Source organism: Taudactylus pleione, unplaced genomic scaffold (genome assembly GCF_031769625.1).
Source record: "Taudactylus pleione unplaced genomic scaffold, aTauple2 ptg000005l, whole genome shotgun sequence".
In the NCBI taxonomy this organism is placed as follows: domain Eukaryota; kingdom Metazoa; phylum Chordata; class Amphibia; order Anura; family Myobatrachidae; genus Taudactylus; species Taudactylus pleione.
The window spans coordinates 20,267,675-20,291,908 of record NW_028284408.1 but is presented as its reverse complement, the minus strand read 5'-3'; the positions used below and the strand labels follow the sequence as shown (position 1 = coordinate 20,291,908).

The window sequence follows — 24,234 nt, the reverse complement described above, 5'->3', positions numbered from 1 at the left end:
GCACTGCCCTTTGGGCTGGCCACTGCGCCTCGAGTATTTACCAAAGTCATGACAGCCCACCTGCGGATGCAGGGCGTCCGCTTGTTGCCCTATCTGGACGACCTTCTGTTGTTGGCAGGTTCTCCAGAGATCCTTCAGCACCATCTGCAACTGACAATATCTGTGTTGCAGAGTCACGGCTGGTTGATAAACTGGAAGAAGTCCTCCCTGGTTCCCTCACAGAGGATGCTCCATCTCGGAGCCCTGTTGGACTCCCATCAACAGAGGATCTTTGTGACGGAGGAAAAGATCTGTGCATTACAGGAAAAGGTATGCAGTTGCTTTCAGAGCCGCCGAGTGTCTATTCACTCAGCGATGAGGTTACTGGGCTCCATGGTGTCAATGTTTGACATGGTGGAATATGCCCAGTTTCACTCCAGACCTCTGCAGAAGTTGAACCTCTCCAAAAGGAATGGGTTGCCCCATCGGATAAAGACACAGACCATGGTACTTTTCTCTTTAGGTGCATCTGTCGCTGGCCTGGTGGCTACAGACGGCTCACCTGAACAGGGGACGCCCCTTTTGGGTTGCGAACTGGGTCCTTCTGACAACAGACGCCAGTCTCCAAGGCTGGGGAGCAGCAACGGGTCCACACTTGTTCCAGGGCAGATGGACACCAGCAGAATCTGCGCTTCCAATAAATATCTTGGAACTTCGGGCAGTGTTCAAAGCTCTTCAGCAAGCAGGACCTGTTCTTCACGGAAAACCTGTGCAGGTACAGTCAGACAACGCCACCATGGTGGCTTACATAAACCGCCAAGGAGGAACCTGAAGTCAGGCGGCACTGACAAAGGTGTCCCGCATTCTGGCTTGGGTGGAGGACAATCTCCCTGCCATCTCGGCAGTGTTCATACCAGGAGTCCTCAACTGGGAAGCAGACTTTCTCAGCCGTCAAGACGTGCATCCAGGGGAATGGTCTCTTCACCAGGAGGTGTTTCAACTACTGGTGAACAAGTGGGGCCCTCTGGAGATAGACCTCATGGCCTTCCGACACAACAACAAGCTGCCTGTGTATGGGTCAAGCACAAGAGACGCGAAGGCTCTTCTGGTAGACTCTCTGTCGGTCTGGCGGATCTTCAGGTTGCATACCTATTCCCTCCGTTCTGCCTTCTTCCTCGAGTAATTAGAAAATTCAAGCAAGAAGGAGGCACGCTCCTCCTGTTGATGGCTCCAGCGTGGCCCAGGCGTCACTGGTACTCAGATCTTCGGAGTCTCTCCATAGACACTCCGATGCTGTTGCCTCAACATCCAGACCTGTTGTCTCAAGGTTCTTGTCATTACCCGGACCTGAGTCGTCTGTCTTTGACAGCGTGGATGTTGAGACAGCCCTCTTAAGGTCCATGAGTTTTTCCAGCTCTGCAGTTAACAACATGCTCAGAGTTCGGAAGCCTGCTTCTGCAAGAATTTACCACCGAGTGTGGCATAATTTCTTTGAATGGTGTCGCCCTAGAGGCTATGATCCTCAAGTGTTTAGGATATCCAGGGTTTTGGCTTTCCTACAGGCGGGCTTAGATCACGGTCTTCGCCTTGCTTCACTGAAGGTGCAGGTTTCTGCCTTATCAGTGTGATTTCAGCGTAGGATTGCTACTCTTCCTGATGTCCGCACCTTTATGCAATGTCGCATTCATCCTCCATTTGTTCCACCAGTGGCTCCTTGGGATTTGGCTGTGGTCCTGAGGGCTCTCCAAGGACTGCCATTTGAACCACTGGCCTCAGTGCATTTAAAATGGCTTACAGCTAAGACTGTTTTCTTCTGGCCATTGCTTTGGCCAGAAGGGTGTCAGACTTGGGGGCTCTCTCATGTCGCCCTCCCTTTCTGATTTTTCATATTGACAGGGCTGCGCTTCGCATTCACCCTGGTTTCCTACCTAAGGTGGTATCTAGTTTTCACATCAATGAAGAAATTATAGTACTGGCCTTTGATTCCCCAAACCCCTCTTCTGGTGAGGCCTCCTTGGATGTGGTACGTGCCTTAAGGATTTATGTTGACCGTACCAATTCATTTCGGAAGTCGGACTCCTTGTTTGTCCTTTATGGTTTCCATAAGAAGGGTTGGGCTGCCACTAAGCAGACTTTGGCAGGATGGATTCGCATGGCGATTTCTGAGGCTTACATTCATGAGGGCCTACCTGTACCATACTCTGTTAAGGCTCATTCTACTCGGTCTGTGGGTCCTCCGTGGGCAGCTTGCCATGGTGCCTCTGCTGTTCAGATTTGCAAGGCAGCCACTGCTCTTCTGTCCATACCTTTGCAAGGTATTATGCATTTGATACCTTCACCTGTGAGGATGCTTCCTTCGGGCGGCGGATTCTCCTTTCAGCACAGGAGCGTCCCCACCCTTAAAGGATACTGGGCTTCATTCAGAGGTGGCCGTACGGTCTACGACCGCACGGCCGCCTCGATGTTTGTCCAGTGCACATGCGCACGAGGGAGCCGGCTCCTTCGTGCGCATGCGTGAGACCCGCTACGACCGACAGCGCCGGTCGTAGCGGGTCTCTTTCCAAAGGGGGCGAGCTGCCGGTGTTGATTGACAGCTCGCCCCGTTTGGAAGGCGGGCCAGGGGGGGTGGCAGCCCAAACGAATGGGAACGCCTGCCGTTTGGGGGAGGCCCCACTGACATCACTAGTGATGTCAGTGGAGAGCTTCCGGCTCTGACAGAGCCAGAAGCTCTCCGGAGCTTACGATAAGTGAGACCCTACCCTAGGGTCTCGTCGTAAGCCCCGATGGTCGCGATGGTCTATGACCATCAGAACTTACCCTTGTTATCTCTATTTCTACGAAGTCCTTAGGGTTCCACAGGACTCCTGCCCCTGTACAGCAGATGGGCTTTGAGCTGGTCACTGGTTTTTCCGTCTCCTTCTGGTGAAAATGGGATTCTTGTGTGTTCCAGACTTTCTTCTCTCTTTCTTTCTTCTCCTCCTATGGCTTGTTACGTAACGGATTTGCCTTGGTTGGCTTGGGGGCGGGGTATAGGAGAGGGACACCAGTGCATCCTGGGAGGCTGAAAACTTTAACTCTGAGGTGCCCGATGTCTGCCGCCATTGCCTATACCCCAAGGTATCCTGTGGAAACCTATGGACTTAGTAGAAATAGAGATAACAAGGGTAAGTTCTTACCATAGCTCATATTTTTCATAGAGCCTTAGAAAAAGAACATGTTTTATACCTAGGGCTTAAGTCATTATAATTTTAGCTTAATTTGGCCAAAGTGGTCATATAACAGCATTGCTAAGGAGTGGAGGTACAGCAAGTCGCTTTGATGCCTATTACTGCTGGACCATAGGTTCAATTCTGACCCGGGCACTTTGAGTGCAGTTATCTTCTCTTCTGGATTCTGAAAAAAATGCGCTCTAGTTTTGTATGCTATGGAATTTAGATTGTAAGCTTCGGTGTGGTAGGGACAGATGTGAATGATGCAATATTCTCTGGAGAGCTGCGTAATATGGTGAAATTTATAGACCTAAACAGCAAGAAATATAATATGCCTTCCTGGTGGTATGGAGAGCATCCTTCCAATAACCTTTGTCTATAATTTCCAAGTCCACTTCCCAAGGAAGGGGGTTCATACTTCAGCTACAGTGTAACATTAAGTGGATGTCAATACTGCATTAGACCATTATGGGGCAATTCAATTAAATGCGATGTAAGATCTCATGTTATTAGCGTTCCCGCTAGGCTGTTTTAGCGCCCTGCCCTATTTCAAAAGAGTAGATTGTGCCCTGCCCCTTTTCAAGATGCCCTGCTAAAACAGCCTGCGGGTGCCGTCCCCACCCCCGATCAGCAGTGTCCAGCGGATGGGGAAAACTGCTGTGTAGTGGTCACCGCTAGTGATAGATGAAGAGAGGGGAGTGGTTGGGGGCAGCTTGGCATGTACAGAAGTGCTGGGCACGCCCCCAAGAGTGATGAAAAAGGGGTGCGTCTTAAAGACACACCCTTTTTTTCATTACCATGCCCCTTTTCTGACTCACACCAGAGTGCCCTTTCTCTAGGCCCGGTGCCCTGCCCCGGACCTAGAGCGAACACTAACTCTGGTATGAGGTATGAACGGGTTGGGTACGCTATACCGGCGGCTCAATAGCCACCGGTTCAAATCCCGATGCCGGAAGCCCGAACGCTAAATATCCCGATAGGGGAGGTAAGTACACTAACCCCCCCCTTCACGTCCCTCCTTTAGTGGTGCCTAACCCTATCCTCCCCCTGGTGGTGCCTAACCCTAACCCCTCCTGCCCGCACCCTAAACCTAACTCTCCCGAGGGGTGCCTAACCCTAAACTCCCCCCTCCCTGTAGCCTAACCCTAATCTCCCCCTGGGGGTGTCTAAAACTGTGTTACTTATCGGCGTCCGCACGTTCGCAATCCTGGCGTTCGGTATGCCGACGACTGTATCCTGATCTCATTCGGGATAGCACCATCAGCATTTTGCCGGCGGTCAGCATTATGGCGTCTGTATATTGGCGGCCGTCATCCCGTCCGCCGACTTTTTAACTACATCCCGTATGGACTATATGCAATTTGCACATCACTCATACGTACAGGTAGTATAACAAAATGCATGATGTAGGGTGTTTTTGCATGACTTCATAATGGCACATCGCCCCTATATCGCATTTGAATAGCCCCCCTTAGTATCAGTACAACATATGAGATCAGAAGCAAATCGGCCAGGGAGAACAGGGAAACTGCATAGAGAAGACATTATGAAGTTGAATATCTCTGTATCTGTAAGATAGTCCAAACTCTTTACTAAATTGTTAACATTTTTACAAAATGACCTCAGTCTGCCCTGTACGCTGGTCTTAGTGTTTCCCTCCTCATTAAATCCTCATTAGATTGTTTAGTGGTGGCTAGAAGAAAACCCTTAGGGGCCAGGTCAGTGATAACTGCATTCTTTTTTCCCATTCATTTTGTATGACAATGTTTGTAACTAATGCTAAAATGCGAAGCATTAACAGTAAATGTACACAATATGGTGTTTTATTTTCTGATATTGTTTTTGGTCTAGTTTTCAGAAGTAGCAATCACCAGAACCTGCATATTTCTATACCAATCATGTTCTGTAATAAATGCTGTTTGTTGGGAAGTGTATTATGATGGCAAGGTTTCAGTTATTTATGGAATAAATACTCTTCTGTGTACTTCTCTGCAGTAAAAGCCATTTGTGTTAGATCTTGAAACATGAGCCGTGCCGAGCATTGGAAATGGGTAGAGAGTCCGTATCTCCTTCTATTGGGGCTTAAATTACGCTCTGTAATATCTCTTTATCTTCTTCCTATTGTGTGTAATCAGACTATAAAGATGCGTACACACTAGATGGTTTTTTTGAACGATTTGCCCGATTCCGACGAATCGGAACAACAAATTGTCCAAATCATCAAGTGTGTACGCACTTGGTTGTGCAGTGTGCGCCCCGTGTGGTCGTCAGCCACGTTGCCAGGTCGGCCCTACTTGCAGCCCAATCTGACGATGCGGCTGACCACCCCATGCAGTGGGATGCGGCAGGGACCAACATGTAGGGCACCGGATTGTCTAGTGTGTACCGCCCGCCCGATATATCGGTCCGTCAGCGGGGGTCGACTGTCGCATAGCATGTCATTAACTGTGTACCCAGCTTTAGAAGACAGTTCAGTCAAAAGCAATGTGTCATTGTGACAGAGTTTGAATGCTAACAGTGGTACCCTACATTGCCCCTTTTACCTCGAAGTGAGCAGAAAAAAGCACACTGTCAGTATTCCACAACACGTGCTATAGCGCATATTTTACCTCAAAGCGGCTGCATAGGACCCACTTTTAGAAGATGAGCGGGCCAATTGCAGCCTACAGTGTCTCTTAGCCTGCCAGCGCAGCAAACCACTCTGCTGTATTTGTATTGCGGATTGCCCAAGATGGCCACCATTCCATGAGACAGCTCAGCAGAGAACCCTAATCCCACTGCAGCTGTGTATGGAGCCACCAGACAATGTCCCTGCCGCCCAATGTCAGGGGGTAGGTAGGAGACAGCCTACTTCCTTCTTCCTTCCAAGAACTGCGGCTCTCCGAGCTCACGGCCAGCCGCTATGGGTCTAGGCAAGTCCCCGGCTTCCAGTGGCGTTTCAGGCCCCGAACGCCCACATGCCACCGGCAGGGATCTTAAGCAATTGGGCAAGTGCTGGGTGTAGTCAGGTTAGGGGACCCAGGGCAGCTGCAGGCAGCAGTGGAAACCACCAGGAGCAGAGGTTTAAAAGTGGGAATGCAGGAGCCTAACTCCAGCGAGTCTGCACCCACAGACAGCCAGGCCCCCACCCCACCCCCCTGCTATCTACCCTTAAGCCCAACTTGCCTCCATCGCTGCCCATAGTACTATCTATCATGCCCGGCAGAGGTGAAAATCCCGATCATCGAAGGTAAGTATTTCCTAACTCTATTCTACCCCGTAACCCTAACCCTCCCTTAGGGGTGCCTAACCCTAACCTCCCCCCTCTAAGTGCCTAAACCTAACCCCTAACCCCCCCTTCCCTGCTGCCTGAACCAAAGTCCCCCCGGGGGTGCCCAGCCCTAAACCCCCTAGCCTAACCCTAACCTCCCGGGGGATCGGGTAACCCTAAGTCCCCCCCCGGAAGCCCTAAACCTAGCCCCCCCCCGCGGCTGTCTGCGCCCGGCTTACCTTCGATCGGTAAGCCAGGTGTCGGGCTCCCGGCGTAGGTCTAATGACAGGCGTCGGGGTTTCGTCGCCTGTCATTAGATCCCTGCCGGGATTAGGCTGTCGGGAGGCCGGCGGTCGGGATTACGTCCGTCGGCTTCCTGACTGCTACCCCCTGTCCTTAACCCCCACCTTGCCCTAGTACTGCCCAACTGCTGTCTGTCCCTACCCCAGCTCTGCATGTCCCTAACCACCTCTTTGCCCCAGTTTTGCCTGAGCTATAATCTGCAATTACCAACCCCCAGCACTGCCTATAGTACTGCCTGTGCTTAACCATATTTTTCCCAGCTGCTATCTACCCTTACCTTCTCCTTGCCCCTAGCACTGTCTGCCCCTGACTCCCTCTAAGCAGCTGAGGCAGTACTGGGACAATCAACGTTCTACCCCTCCGTACCTCCAACACTGCCTGCCCCTAGCCCCTCCTTGTCACAAATACTGTCTTCGCTTACCCGCTCCCTACCCCCAGCACTGCCTGCTCTTACTCCCCTCTACCCCAACTTCTTCCTGCCTTTATACCAAGCTCTACCCCAACTGCTGCATGCCCTTAACCCTTTTAGCATAACTATTGCTAGATACGATAGTCATGTTTGTGTGGAGTTTTTGTTTCTAAAGTTAGATTTGCAGTTGGGATTGATGTGGAAATGCGTAATCATTAGGCGTTACTGTGTCTGCAGGGGCTGCTCTGGTTTCTTTGACTGTGGTGAAATCCAGTCGCCATGTCTAAAATCTTAGTGGCCATGTGGACCTGGTGACGAATCCTGCAATAGACCATAATAGAGCAGTATGTTTGAAAAAAAAAAAAAAAACACTACCCAGACCAATATCATAAAGCAGAAATAAAACATGATCATCAAATAAATCTGTTAAATTGTAAGGACCCACTCCTTATACTATCTGTGAATCTTTCCTGCCAATTAAGAACCACTTGAGATAACAATAATCTGCGCCATTAGGCGCTGAGGAAAAAGTAGTCCCGTTTCTTCACAGTGCTGATTGGTCCTCTTGTGCTATAAAGTTATTCCATGCGCTCCACTTAATACTGAAAGCCACAGAGCCAAAGAAGACCACCACACTTTTTACATCAGAGGCTATGTATTTATTTATTACCAGTTATTTATATAGCGCACACATATTCCGCAGCGCTTTATAGAGAATATTTGGCCATTCACATCAGTCCCTGCCCCAGTGGAGCTTACAATCTATGTTCCCTATCACATGCTCACATACATACGCACTAGGGTTAATTTGTGTAGGGAGCCAATTAACCTACCAGTATATTTTTTGTAGTGTGGGAGGAAACCGGAGCACCCAGAGGAAACCCACGCAAGCACAGGGAGAATATACAAACTCCACATAGATAGGGCCGTAATGGGAATCGAACCCATGACCTCAGTGATGTGAGGCGGTAATGCTAACCATTACACCTATGAACATATCTGATTATTAAAAATATACCTGATCTCAATCATGAATAAATTAAATGACTGTACCATTGATATACCGCCACTTCTAGTTCAGGATATTTAAAATTGCTATATAGAGCTAATCTTTTTCTCTCTCTTTAGGTTCTCGGCGGATTCCCTGGCCTGTTTGGTTCTCATGGGTTACAAGCACAGCAGCACAGAAACTTATCACTGCACGAGTATCTTAGCATGGACCTTCTTAAAGATGCAGGTATAGCCATACCAAAGGGCTATGTAGCAGAAACGCCAGAAGAAGCTTTCACAGTAGCTAAACAAATAGGTATGAATCCAGTTTATAAACACTATATTATTGTTGGCTTTCTGGGTTTCAAATTTATCAAAGGCTTTGTTTTATCTATTGGGAAATAGTTTTTTCTCTTTATAGTATGTTTTTCCACTCCAACATTTATAGTAAGGAAAATATTGCTTAGAAGAAATATGTTGTAACTATTCTTCATCACCGCCATTGTTAGACCTGCACAGTTCTCGTGTCTGGGACCTGTGCATTTCATCAGCTGCTCACCGCATCTTAGCATATTACAGTTATTTCTCATTATTTCGTAGAGGATTGAAATGCCTACACACATAGCGATGTGCTCACAATCCCACGATGTGTATGATTTCCCTTGATCTCTCCCCAGGCAGCTCCCCGGCAGTCCTATACACGATTTGGAGTAAAAAATGTCCAATCTGATTTGAGATCTACAGTGTTCTCCCCAGAAATTTTTACAGCCGGGTGGCATCAAAAAGTAGCTGGGTGAGGACCTTCGTAATTATGCGCATCTCTCTTACCAATCCAGCTCGACAGGTCTCGGGCTGCTCCCCCAGGTCGCTATCTGTGTGGTGTTTGTATGTTGTTGGATAATTGGCTTTTTACATAAAAAAATAACAAACTGTGAGTGCTCAACCAGAAGTCCTGAAGTCACAGGCATGTGTTGTAGCTCACAGCTGATACTACAATCCGGTGTTCCTGCTAGGCTGTTTTAGCGGAGTGCCCTGTCCTGCCCGATTTTTAAAGTGGCAAAATGCGCCCTGCCCTTATAGTGGCGCCCCACTAAAGCAGCATGCCCTGTGCCTTCTCCACCTGCGGGCTGCAGTGTCCCGTGATTGGGAAAAGTTGCAGTTACCGAACGCAGTTAGGTGAATAGATTCCGTGCGCATGGAATCTATTCACAGTGAGGGGAGAGCTTATGGGAAGCCCAGCATCTCGTAAGTGCCGGGCACGCCGCCAAGTATGAGGAATTGGGGGGCGTGTCATAAGTAAACGCCCCCTTTTCGGAAGCATGCAGAGAGTTACTGCCTCGGTCTAGTGGGAACACTAATGCTGCCCATCCACTAGCAGACTTGTCCCCGAAAGATGAAAGATCAAAAGATCTTCAAAAATTGTTAATCAATTCCTGATGATCGTTATCGTTTATTTGCATGAACGATTTGTGAACGATTGCACAAAACGACAAAGACCATAGACCAACTGTTTTCAAGGCAATTGTTAATAAAAGTGGGCTGAAATATTTATTTAAATTTATATATGTTGGTTGTTCCGGCTTTGAAAACGTTCACCGATGCATGAACGACGCAAACGACCGGTGGGATGCACGATTTGCGGATGATTTCCAAGTGATTGAACAATAACGATCGTCGTTATCGTTCAATTGCTTGGAAATCGTTCGCAAATCATGCAGTAAAATGCCCTAAACGACCAGTGATGCGCGATCCCGTTGCTCGTTTGCGTCGTCCTGTTTTGCCCGTCAATTAGTCGTTATTGGACATCGTTATCGTTCCATCTTCATGCATCGGTGCACGTTTTCAAAGCCGGAAGGACCAATGACCAACATCTATAGATTTGAATAAATATTTCAGCCCACTTTTATTAACAACTGCTTTGAAAATCGTTGGTCTATGGTCTTTGGTCGTTTTGCGCAATCGTTCACAAATCGTTCATGCACATGAACGATAACAAACATCAGGAGTTGATGAATGATTTGTGAAGATCTTTTATCTTTCAGGGACAAGTCTGCTAGTGGATGGGCAGCTTTACAATCCGTCCAGTTTTCTGTACAGCTTTGGTGTGATCTGGTGTTTGACTTCAAATATTAATGTATGTCCACCTTCACTGCACATGTTTTATTTTTAGCTCTATAATTACAGTAATTGCACATGCTAGGAGTTAATACCGAAGCCTCTCCTTCCATTAGTTGAAAGGACACTTTCATTATCTTAAAATGCCCCAGTGGAACTGTTTGGTTGTCAGGCATTTACTTGTCCTATTATATATTCAAGGTAAATATTACTTAAAGGGCACAGCCATGCAGTTATCACTTTTCTTCACTTATTTTCTTACTTAAGCAGGGAATAGCTATAAAATGAGAACAAGAAAGACCAGATAAAACTGTTTCCATAATATTTCCATAAAACTGTTTGTGTAATATTTTATTCATTTACTTAGAAAAGTATAGGTTTTTGCAGTTGCCTGGTTTGAATTGCACATCACAGCTATATTTAATATTACATAATATAATACTTTCTTCCGAAAGCATGCACTAATGGTGCTCTGCAGATCTATAGTGAAGAAAAATGCACACCCTTGAAAAGTCATTGATAAGTTCTACGGTGTGAGAACTATTACTTATCGAGCTCGCAGAAGGAGATCTGCGCTTGTGCAGGACAGATCCTGTGCATGTGCAGATCTTCAAACATCAGCGTTGTACACACACCATCGACTTTGCGTATAACTCTTAATCAGGCCCAATGTTGTGTGTGTATATATATATATATTGTGTATTGTAGCTTTAGCATTTATTACTACCCCTGCGCAGCCACATCTCCTGGTGGAGAGCTAGTCAGCATCCTGATGTGCGGGATGCCGACGGTGGAAATACCAGTGCCAGAATCCTGACGGCGTCGGCTTCCCGGCTCCAGTATCCCGACCACCGGTGTTTTCCGAAGGTAAGTATCTGGGGTTAGGCACTAGGGGGGAGGGTTAGGCACTAGGGGGGAGGGTTAGGCACTAAGGGGGGAAGAGTTATTTTTAGGGTGTGGAGAGGGGGAGGTTAGGCACTAGGAGAGGTGGTAAGGTACTGGCACGAGGGAGGGGTAGGGGTAAGGGTTAGGGTACTTACCTGATGGTGTTGGGATTCTGACTGTTGGGATGCCGCTGTCTGTATTTTGACCGGCGGCATCCTGACCATCAGGATTACATACCTAACTCCTCCTGGTGTAAACCAGGCATATATACTTCTGATTTCTCCTAGCCTGAACTTGGCGAATATCTCCTGCTGTAAAACGTTTGCAGGACAAGGTTCATTTTGCTCTGAAACCTGTTAAAAATGTAACTTTTTTTTTATTTTTATTTTTTTTTCCTTTATGGATGCATTTTACACTTTCCTTTTTAGGGCCGTATGCAATTGCCGGCGAAAAGCCAAGATCGGCGAAAAGTTTTCGCCGGTGATGTCATTTCGCCAGGCGAGAGCTTTTCCCCGTATTCAATTGCAAAGACTTTTCGCCGGTGCAAAAAGTCTGCGCCTTGTAACCAGCGGAAAAGATTTGCCTGTGGAGGTGGAAAAAAAGCACAGATTTGGGGGTTTGGGGTGCAAAGTTGCGGGAACCTGCCTGCCGCCTTGGGCCATTCCCCAAAAGTAAAATGTGTCCAATTTTTTTTAAAAATACTGTACATTAGAACACCCCAAAAAAGTACTTTAATTTGGGGGCATAAAAAAAACTAGCAAAAATCGACTCCAGGGGGTCTCCCAAGTATGCCCAGGTTTTTTAAAAAAATTTTTGGATTGCAGGTGCATGCTGAAGGTGCGTTTTTCACGTTTTTAAAAATGCACTTTAGTGCTATTTAACCATGCTTGCACCCATTTTCATGTACCCCATATTTGCTGGGACTACTTATTTTTGCCCAAAAAAACCTGCTAAATGCTATTCTTCACCACTTGTGCAAAGTTGCTAAATAGCAGAAATTGAGAGCATTTAAACACCCCAAATACCTTCAGCAGGGCTATTTGGGGGTATCCATAGTGATCCCCCCATGTCATTGCATCTTTTGGGAGGTGTCGGGCTGATTTCACCAAATTTGACAGCACTTTTTGCCTGGTTGAGATTCACCGGAATGCGTTTTCGCGTCCTTTGCTATAGAATAGGGCGAAAAGCAACCGCGCGAACGGAAAGTGTTTTCACCAAAAACACGCGATGTAAGCATAAAGTCCGGGACTTTCGCCTGCAATTGAATACGGGCCATAGTGTAAAATGGATCCAGCTCTACATGAACCCCTTGGTGCGTGGTTGGATTGATGTTTTTCTTTTTCTTTGTAAATCTGGTCTGTTTAATAATTGAATTTGTCTCGGTGAATTTACATTTTATATTACAATACTGTGGGTTATTAAAAGAAAAAGCATGTTAAATTACAAGCTGCCATAAAATATTGTGGGCTTCAGTAGAAACAAAACATACAGGGCCCCCCTAACACATTGGACATACACACTGACACAGACAGGCACACACAGAGAAGAGACTGAGATTAGCATCCAGTATGCAAGAATATGGACCTATCAATAAAGTTCCTGTCTGTGGCATATAAGTAGGTCTGAAGGCTTATTCATTCTGCTGAGGGAAAGTTGCTAAATATAGTCTTGAGCACATCAGTGTCAGGTGAATGAACTTTCACCTTACAGTGTCTCTGTTACTGACTTAAGTTGTACAAGTGACAGACATTTTTTTTTTTTCTGAAGACCATGGGGCTTATGTAATGGGGTTGCGAGCTTGTGCCACTGTGGGAATACATGCAAGTTTTCCTGTATTTTTAAAGTGGCAATCATTTTAAAGTCAAAACCAAGCTGGTTTTGTCTTTAACATGATAGCTGCTTTAAAAATAAGCCCGCACTCTATTACAGAAGCCCCCAAAAGTTCACTGAGACTTGTGAATCTAATCCCGGGATCCTGGACAGTGTTTAAATTCCAATATACCCGGGATTATAACCAATAAATTCTTTGTATTGTGGTATCCAGAACACACTGAGGTCTGGGCAAGGGTTTAGTGGAGTACTAACCTTCTTTTCGGTGGGCATGATGTCCGGTCCTCTGCCTACTGTAGAAGAGCTGGAGTCCTCGGGACCATTCTCATGATGCGGCTCTCAGTCACTGATAGGCTGGGAGCATGGTGCGGCGCACTCCCAGGCAATCAGTAAGTGAGAGTAGCCGCATCTTGTGATCCAGCTCTTACTGTAGCTGTGTCTAGGGGAGGACCGACTACATGTCCGCTGATGACAGAAATAGGAAGAGGACCTCTGACCAACGCTCCCACTGTCTGACTAAGGAAAGAATAACAGGGATGACAGGGGGCTAGAAATGAATGGATGGCAAGGAGGGAAGAGAGGTAAGTAGCGGGAGGTCAGGAGGGGGTAGTAGCTAGGGGGAGATGTATAGCATAGGGGGAAAAAGTAGTGTAGGTAGCATTGGAAAAAGAGAGTAGGCCTCCTTTTTTCCATTAATCCCAGGATCCCGAGATTGGATTCTGGAAATCTCAGGATCATAAAATTATTTTGGGATTGGAATTTGACTGAAACCTATATAAATAACTCAGCCTCTTTGACTTCAGGATTGTAAAGTAAAGTGTTGGCGATGAAGGAGTCGGGCAGGAATTTTTGCTATTTAAAAAGGACCTGTCAGCAGTCTGACTTTGCAGTTTTAGTTATGTTAGAGCGATATAATGGAGTAACTTGTGATCTGGTTTTCCATTGCCGGCTACTCTCCTACGTGGTACTGCTCTCTACACCATTGAATAGCACAGTATGGTGAGGGAGAGAGAGGCTACACTGGATAGATATCTCTGCTCAACACTGACTTGTATGCCAATCACTTCTCAGTCAGTGCCAGGTACAGAGATGTCTCTTCCACTCCTCTCTCCTGAGCAAAAATCGCTCCTAGCATGCTGTCCTATTTCAGCCTACATCCATTGTCGTCGACTTTTAATGAAATGTATAATACAGAGGGCAATTTTAGTCACCACTCCTGTATTAGGAGTGACACTTTCTACTATTAGGCAATTTGTGCCTGAATAGGAAGCTGTCAAGTTACGTTCTTTCAAATGCTTGGCAGTTTTCAGTAGATACATGTGTGGAGAATACTTACTTTTCAGATGAGGGGACAGGTGGAAGTGTCATTAGTGCCAGAACATTGCATTGCAGTAGTCTTTCATGTACAGGGGAATGAAGGTTTTTACTGCAGTACTATGTTATGACAGAATGCAATGCTAAACGTTATTGTATTAAGCTATGTGCTTTCCTCCGAAGTGTTTTTTTTTTTTTGGTTTGGACCACTGTATATGAACCATGTCTGTACTGAATAAATATTCCATGCATTGAGCACTAATGACTACTTACATAGCTGATGAAGATCCATATAAAGTCTTAAAGCCTGCTATTGTAGTGATGCACATTTCACACAATTAACCAATGTACTATTGCATTTAACAGTGTTACTGTTTCATATTCAGAAGCACTAGCCATGTCCTTGCTTTTATACGTGTTTTTTAATCTGGGTGAGTTTGTTTAATTAATAAAATGGTGGCTGAAGGAACCGAACTGCTAGGTACCTGGTTCTGTGGAAAGAAGTGAATGAACAGTTATTGATGAGACTGTGAAAATTGTACTAAACGGGTTAGGCACCATCGGGGGGAGGCTTATGGTTAGGCACCCCCCAGGGAGGTTAGGGCTGGGCACCACCAAGGGAGGGTTAGGGAAGGGAAGAGAGGAGAGTTAGGGTACTTACATGCCCCTGTCTGGATGTCGTCCTGTCCGTCTTCTGGCGTTGGTATGAGAACCGGCGTTTAATCACCCGTCTGTATTTCATACCAATTCCCTGAAGTGATGTCATATTTTACACAAACTGTCTTATGTGCTGTCCAGTAATGCATGAGTTACAGAATACATTCTATTTTTGACATGCATTTTAATTTGGGGTTATGGGTTTGCTGTTGGAGACTCATATTTTGTAACCAACACATTTGCTAGTCGCATTGGAATTATGGGTCTCCCAAAGCTCTTTGGGGGCAACTCAATTGTTCTAGGGCCCAGGAGCTTTTCCATTGATTTCTGCAACCAGACTTCATTTAACCCTGGTATCCAATTAGCCCCAATATTTTTTGGGGGGTGAAAAACTGAGATTTTTCGCCGATAGTCCCTGTTTTTCGATGTTTATTTTCCCCATATCCTATTATTTTGGACGACAAAATAGGATATTTTGGCGGAAAATACATAGGTCTGTGAGCTTATCACAGATTCTATGTGTTTTTGCCATCACGGTGGTGAAAAAACTGCACTTTTCGTGGAATAGTTTTTGGGACACTTCAGGCCCCGAAAAAAAAACCACACGATAAGTGCAGGCGTCGGGCGGCATTTCGGGGCTAAATGGATAGCCCCACGATGATCCACTAGCAGCGTTAATTTAGCGCTGCTAATTGGATACCGATATTAGTTAGGGCCTCTGGACTAGTGGCGAGTGACTGGCACACCTTAACTGTATTACACCAGGCACTTAACATTGGTGAAGCTGCTTAATGCAGCTGATCCGGTGCATTCTTGCACAGAAAACTGTGTATTCATTTTAATTGAATAGCCCGAGAGCTAATTTCCTGTCTAACAATTGAATTGCCACATTGACTGATAACCATATCATACCTTATCAGTCGCCAGTGAATGATTGCTCAGACAATTCTATGCTAAACATCTCAAATGCCCAGCATATTATTACAGCCAACATATAACTAGTCTCTGTCCCACAAATTGTGCCAGCTTTGTGCCTCCAGAATAACATTATACTGTATCCAGACCCATATGATGTGGAAAGATTTGCAATTGTCCATCATAGATGAATTTGTGTTCACCTGGTGGGGTTTGATAAAGTTCCTGTACTTTGTGTCCAGAGTCCATGGATCAGAGAGATTTACTTCTGTAGGCTCTTCAAGCAGTTTTGGAACATTTCTATTGAACCTTAAAGGAGCTTTACCACCCAGAATACCAAGTGCCAGGATATGGCTCCACACATCATGAAAGAGTGCTTAGTTTGGAGGTGGTACTAGATACATTCGACGCAAAATTCAATTATTTTATCGTGTCGGATCTCCCGTCTAAAGTGACTGTTGATCGCGCTCAAAGAGGTCGGGTTTTGCAGCGTAAAAACCAAAGTGCTGGACGCGATTGTGAAAAGTGACGTATAGGTCCCCGAACGTGTCACTTCGTGCATTTCAGCTCGCCACCCCCGGGGATGCAAGCTGAGGTGCTGGCACCTTCAGCTGATCATGCTAGATAGGAGCAACTATTGAATATCTATGACTGGCACAAAGGGGGACTCAAACGATTGAATTCCACCCATTGAACAGAGTGGCAACTAGAGAAAGATGGCTATCTGAGCCCTGTAAATGTATTTGGACGGGATATTGAAAAGAGGAACTCTCCCATCATAGAGCCAGCATTGCCAGTGTGTGAGAGAGCTGAGGCGGCTGAGGGACAGGGGCAAGTTCAACCACAAAACCCCTGACATTAAATGTGTCCAGGCTCACCTTCTATACAAATAAGAGCATCAGTCTGGATTGGTTAAGGGAGTTGAGTTTGTTTTTCCCACCCAAAGTATTGTCCGTATAAAATAAATTATTGTAGTCCGTTATAGCTATTGTCAACTTTACTTTTGTGGTATACGTTTGCACTTAAAAGGAAGAGCTTTTTTAAGATATAATTAACCATTAGTATTGAGTCCTTCCATGTCAAGTGGACCAATTTTGAAGATTGTGGCCACTTGACCATCTTCAATTTGGATAAAATTTTATAGTTGCACCCCCCCCTCCCCCTCTTTGAGTGCCATAGTTGTGCTATTGTTGCATATTGTGAACTAAAATGTTCCCAAAGTTAGTATGACATACAATTTTACACAAAGGTTGGCATATACAGTATCAAAATAGGAGATGGTCAGGCAGGGTCGGCTCCAGGAGGAGCTGCACCCTGTGCAGAACGGGACAGAGGCGCCAGTTACCTGTGCTTGGTTCGACCGAAAGTGGGGGCGTGGTCTAATTACGATAGACCACCCCTCCCTAAATGGATCTTATTTGAGGGTGTACCCGTATGGTACGCCCCCATTTAACGTCAGGCTGGGGTCGAGCCCAGCACTCCGTCAGTAGCTGGGCTGCCCACTGGACATTTCGGCCCACGGGTGGAACAGCGGGGCAGTGCCTGAAAAACAGTACTGTCCCGCTGAAATCTGGAATGGCTGAGAGGGGTGCGCCCACTATGGGTTGGCGCCCCTTTTCGACCACACTAGTCAAACGTTCTTCGAGTTGGCCCTGTGATCAGGTGGGGACCCCTGATCCCCTTGACATGAATAACCCTATTACAATTCCACTTGTTTCTATGGGATACCTTTTTCTGCACCATCCTGTTCCTGCGACCAACAGAATAAAGCTATTCTGATACCCAGCCAGCATCCATTGGGAGGCATTCAGTGAGAGCTACCAGCAGCAATATTCTTCCCAGGAAATGGTAGTGCTTCCAGATGCCGGTAAAGGAGCCTGTTTGGGGCTGCAAGTACAGATGTGTCCTCATACACCTAGCATCTATAAGCCATATGACGCAAGATGCCCAGCATGACTGAGACACTCTGACATGTGCATCTTACCATACTTTTCTTTACATTTTGTCACTTGTTTCCAGTGCAGATGCAGCAAAACACTATTCAGTGTACTAGAGATGGTGGGCTGCAACTTGAACTGCACAGGAATCCGTTTTAAAAACTTAGTCGCAGATGAATCCCAGCAGAACCCCACAGTAGTCTGCATTTGACACTTGCAGTCAGTGAAAGAATGGCATTGCTAAGTGGCAAAAGGAGGTTGAATCTGTGATGGATTCTAAGAAAACAGCAGCATCCCTAATGGATGGTGGTGCTGGCTGGCAGAGTAAGCTCATCCCTTCAAGTCCCTCAAACCTGTGTTCCCAGAATAACACTGTACACAACAACCTGTATTCCTGTTGAATGCACCCCTTCTGCTGGGAATTATTGGAATGACTTCCGACGTTTGGCACTTTGTCACCATGCCCAGCCATTTGCACTTGCTACTACTATGTCTGCCTTCTGTGAGCAGAAGCTTTCTTGCTCCTACAGATGTCATTGACATTTCCTGCAGCTTTAAACACTTCTGTGGTGTTATCCGTGTACTGCACTAAACATGCTTGCTGAATATCTAATTTTAATAATTCTGATCAGTTACACTGCAGATAGGACGGTCATCTCCAGCGTTTCTATGGTGTAGTGTGAAGTGCAGGGAGACTTTCTCTTTGTAGATGGGGTTTCTCCTGGCCTGATCTGTACACATTTAGTGTTTCTTGGGAGAATGAGGAGATCTTCCATCCTTTTTTTACTCTGTAGGCTAGATGGTCAGCATGTTTTTAGCCAATCGGCTAAGCTGATTGTGATTGGCTATTTGAAGAGGTGAGTGGATGAAGGTGTTCTGTTACGTTTGGAAGAAACCGAGATATTTACAGCTAAATTGGACTTTTGACATGAAATGATCATGGCACTTTAATCCACAAAATATATCTGCAAATAGATATATAAATAGATTACCAACATACCATTGTTACTATGATCCCTAGGTCACAACACCTTCATCCATTAAAACGTCCTTTTTCAGTAAATTGTTACTTAACATCTTAATCTACTGCACACAGAAAATGCTTTGACCTGGTCATTGTAGATTATGCCTATAATATATAGATATATATATATAGTGATAGGATAACTGGTAAAGTGGTCTGTGGCAGGTACATTTGTCCCAGATTCCTGTCTTTTGTGTTTTAAACCCCCAGGAGAAAGTCTGCAGTGTAGCAGGCTTGAGTTTCGGCTTTTTGAAAAGCCGGTTTGGGACCTGGGGGTTGTGGGTGAGAGGAGAGGGAGGGCTCCACCCACGGCCACTCCAGGTTTTGGTTCTCGCAGCCTGGTAACAGGCTTGATTGGGTTCCCACCTGAGAGTGGCCAATATAAGCCTAGTGTGTTGAGGGCTGATTGTCTCACCTGGGAGAGCAGACAGGGAGTTTGCTCAGAGACACTTGAAAAAAACCTATCTGTAAGTACTGTGCTGTGCTTTGTTGCTGGCGAGGGCATTAGGCCCTGCCAGGTTCTGGTAGTGAGGGAACTACCTGTGAAGTTAGTGCCCCGACAGGGCTAGGATTTATATTTATGTTTTCTTTATATTTCTGACATTGTACAATAAAGACTGGCGCCGACCAGCTTGTACTTGCATCCAGACTGGTGTGCTGCTTCCCTGCTGCTGTGTGTGTGTGTAAGGAAGGAGTCCTCTACCCAGGAGAGGGACCCCCTAACCTAACTGTGTCACTATATGGCTGTACAGCCATGTAAAAAGTACATAGCGTTCCCGTATGTATTTAATTTCAGTAGAAACAACGGTGAACTATAGCAGTTTGTATATTTCTGTGAAATACCCCCCATACATTATCTGTACAGTTCACTGGTAACTGATCATCATGGCAGCCACTTATTAGCAAAAGCTGATAATTGGGAATACCTTCCCTCCTCGTCCTTGTACTATGTTCCTAGATATGTCAGTTTACACTGTATAGCAGGGCTTGACAAATTTTCTAAAATCTAGGAGCCAGGATGAAATTGCAGGAGCCAGACCATCGCCCGCCCCCAAAAAATTACAGGAGTGAGTAAGGAGCACAGCTCTGTGTTATGCAACTGGTATACACACTATACTAGTCCACAAAATGGTCACAGTTGAATGGATACAGTAAAATGGAGGCCCCCTCACTGCTCTGCACAGCTCCCCTGCTCCACCCCCCAGGAATAACGGACCACATTTCACATAAAGCAATGGTGCCAGAAAGTACAACAAAACCCCTCTCCCCTCGTGGTCACACCACTATCCCTCTGAAGCTGCTCCGCAATCCCTGGCCACGCATAGACCCTACTACTGGAGAGCTCTGTGCAGCCAGAGATAGGAGACAGTAGACAGCCAGGACGTACAGGAGGATTAGCGTAGACTGGGACAGACAACAGGGATCAGTGCAGGCCAGGATGGATAGGTGTCGTCAGGGCAGGCCGGGACGGACACAGGCACAGCAGTCACCGCAGACGACACTCGGCACATGCACTCCTGTGCATAATATGAACACTGCAATACTATAGGCCCGATCTCCGCCAGAGCTGATGAAGATCTGCTTCCTCTCTCACTGCAAAATCTGGTAGCCAGGCAGCAAAAACTGGTAGCCATGGCGACCTGGCCCCTGGGATTTGTTGAGCCCTGCTGTACAGTACTGTACTTATGATACTAGTACAGCACTATAGAATCTGGGATGTTTAAAAATTATAATTGTATCATGCTTTTAGTTTAGTTGTGACGATATTGGATCAGAACCTCTATACACACTTTCCTATACCTTCTAAGGATGACGCTAATTTGCGTACGCAGTCATACAGTAAATAAAGACTTAGACCTGGAATCTGTGGTTCCAAAGCACAAAGTATTATTCAAGTAAAAGTACAGTCAGTTACAAGCTATGATCTGTGTACAATTTAGCGCAAAGGAATTATACAGACCCAAGTACAGTATACATACGCAGCGCCTCTGGTCCAGATGTTAGGTATCAGCAAGAAACCCCTCGTCCGTCAGCATTCAGCATGAAGACTAAGACCCAGTGTTTGAGCACACATGTTTATACCCCCCCAGAATAGACAGGACAATAGAGAAGTTTGTTGCTGATATCATTGGTTCCCAGGGGAGAAACATCTGTTACAGAGCATTTAACAGGCTGGTTCAAATAGACTCACCCAGCCTCTAACAGCTGGTGATCTCTGCCCACCCGCCCCCTGCAACATCATAACAGTTAATACATTTTGTTGCTTGAAGTCTCTGCGGTCCATAACTCGAGAATGCATGATGCGATCTCCCCACCGATATCATCGGAATACTGTGGAAAGAGTAAGCATCAGTACAAAACCAAACACGGCTTGTTTAGCATGTATAATACCTTAGTTACCAAATATCTTTATTTCACAGCGTTTATATTAACTGAACAAACTTTAAATCTTATACCTTAACGCTAATGGAACCTTGTAAGTGAATATGTAATGTGTGAGAGTACGGGGTTTGATATGAAGACGCTAGTTAACTGGGGACAGATGCGTGCGCATTTAGCTGCTAAACTGTGTTTTCATCCAGGGTCTTAAGCATAATGTGTGTATGTGAAATCGTGAAAGATGCAATCACATGATGCTAATAATTATGCATTTGCTACTGGGCGTCATGTTAGCAGCTCAATTGTGCGCAATGTGCGGTGTTTTATGCATGAGATTCCATCTATGATGGATATATAACACACACACACACACACACACACACACACACACACACACACACACACACACACACTTCCTCACACACACACACTTCCTCACACACACACACTTCCACACACACACACTTCCACACACACACACACACACACACACACACACACACACACACACACACACACACACACACACACACACTTCCTCACTCACACACACTTCCTCACTCACACACACACACACACACACTTCCTCACTCACACACACACACACACTTCCTCACTCACACACACACACACTTCCTCACTCACAGTTTCAGACTGCAATGCAAATGTGTTACCTCCAGCTGTGACGCTAGGGCCATTCTGTCTGGGTGTGAAACTAAAACCTGTTTAGGATTCAGACAAATCCAATTATGTAGATCAATGCCTGGTTTATATTACAATTGCCACAACTATACTTATCTGCATACTGGGATTCACAATTTGTATGTAAAGCACTCACAGTTTCTGGTGCATTGTCTATTCTATTTACTTTTTCTCAAGAGGCTGTTCTTCTAGTTGCCCTTGGTAGATTATCAAAAACATTGCCATCTGTTCTTAGCTTGTGAGTTGTAACTTAGTGACGCTGGTCGCAAAATGGCGTCTTGCAGATTCTTGTTTCTAAAATGGTGTCTAGCTGCCATTCGCAAGATGGTGTCGCGCACGCTTCAATTTTAAAATGATCTTGTCTCAGCCAATTATCCAGCTTTGACAGTTGCATACTATGGGTCTGTTTGCTCTGTTACTTCATGCAGTCTACCATATAAGAACAAGCTCTAAATCACAATGTCATTAATGCTGTGTCTAGGTTTGCTAAGGATTACCTCACCTGTCGTTAATAAAAAGAATAGAGTAAAATTATGTTTAGTGTAAAGTGAAAACTTGGAAGATAATTCATTACATTTGCACAATGGTCTCTTGATCACATCAACACAACCATGGTCAGGTTGTTATGCTGTGAATATTTATTGTAAATATACACAGCCTGAAACTACGTTGTCTTAGGGATATCCCTTCTGGGAAATATACAAACATTACCGTGTCGGAACTACTTACTGTAGGGAGAAGACTAATGTCCCTGAAGTGGCTGTCTCCTAGTGCTAACAGTGCAGCAATGGATGTTTGTTAATAACTGTCCTGGAAAATGTCATAAGCTTGTAAGAAACAGAGTTCAAGAATGTTGTAAGATTGCAGAGAAGAGGCGGAAAGCGAGGGATTACACTAGCACTAGATACAATTCTCCTGTGTAGCTATCTAAACCATGATGTTGTTTGCATTATTTGCCCATAACAATATGGGGGCTTTATGAACTGTGCTGGATTTTCCTTTTGCTGGTGTGCACCTATAAGAACATGTACTCTGTGACTTGTTTGCTTGTTTCTTACGCCGTTCAATGTTTTAAATTTTTTAAAATTTTAATCATAAAAACTGAGTATGCTTCTATTTGTATATAAGTAGATATGCTAATTTAAATAGTCTTTCACCACCATGGTGTCCTATTATTCACAAGGATAAAATAAAACCTAATGTTAAATGTTGATGGCATTGGTTTGTTATTTTATATTGAAAAATCCTTTAACCATTACTCGAAGTATTGTTATACTTTCATGGTCATATTGCCTTCTGTTGTTTGTTTTTCCCGTTTCTAGTCATCCCATTGTTCATTGTAACCATTTAAATGATTCACTGATTTGATTGGCACAAAATTGCGGATTATGCTAATTGGGTATTCTATCTCCAGAAACGGCAGGAAACTCCATTTAGTAACGTGCTGGAGCCTATCTATATTTATACACAGCCTTGTGTCTTGTTTCAGCTTGTCAGATGAATGCTGAATGCTTTTCCCGTGGAGTAATTGTTTTTGTCCTTTTTGAGCATTCAACTCGGATGTTTCAAACATTGCAATTATTAAACTGTCCTTGTGCTGGCTACAAGACTTGCAGACCCCTGCAAGTGTATAGTAATTCAGTAGTATTCCATAAGTATTTTGTTATAGCTTGGTAATGGAAAAATGTAGGACATCCAAAACCTTTATTAGAGCAGCTAATAACCTATAATTCATGCTGTTCTGCTCTTATAAATGGCCTAACCATACAATTTGTATTTGATTTATTGTGAAACAGTAGCGTTTTGGTAGAAGAAAATTTACCTTTCTTACTGAATGAACCACTCCAGAAAAATAAAAGCATGAGACATCTTGTTTTGGATACGTTGGGGCTGATTTAGAGTTGGGAGCAAGCAAAAACAAAAAGCACCTTTGCAATGCAAAAGGGGTGCAAGTACATTTATTTATTTTTACATGTAGGATGCTGGCCGCTTTTGTGTGGTGTAGATCAGAAATAATGGCAGCTTTTAGTTTTGCAATGCAACTTAGAGTTCAGCTAGTACACGCACCTCCCAACTGTAAGCCGCCAATTTGGTTCTGAGCGATGTGCACATCAATCAGGCTTACGGTAGAGCAACATCGCTCCTTTTCCTGCACACCCATATGGTTCTCCTAGGTTGTTCCTATGGCACATTGTCAGCGATGACTGTAATTGATTTATCCCCTAAATCTCTGCCCATTTTAAATTTACCCCACCCGCACTTCAACATGGGTTTGCCTAGGTGCAATTTTTTTTTCTTTTGCTTTGTGCCCATCTCTGAATTAGCACCATTGTGTT

The 24,234-nt window shown here is 45.2% G+C and overlaps 1 protein-coding gene across 3 annotated transcripts in view; it reads left to right on the top strand.

Moving 5' to 3' along the window:
- Positions 1-24,234, top strand: part of SUCLA2 (succinate-CoA ligase ADP-forming subunit beta) — an 85,584-nt gene that overhangs the window by 5,529 nt on the left and 55,821 nt on the right. For all 3 annotated transcript variants that reach the window (XM_088444202.1, XM_088444329.1, XM_088444276.1), the window contains exon 2: positions 8,279-8,456. In XM_088444202.1, the coding sequence (XP_088300328.1) occupies positions 8,279-8,456 (178 nt within the window). The remainder of the gene's footprint in view (positions 1-8,278; positions 8,457-24,234) is intronic.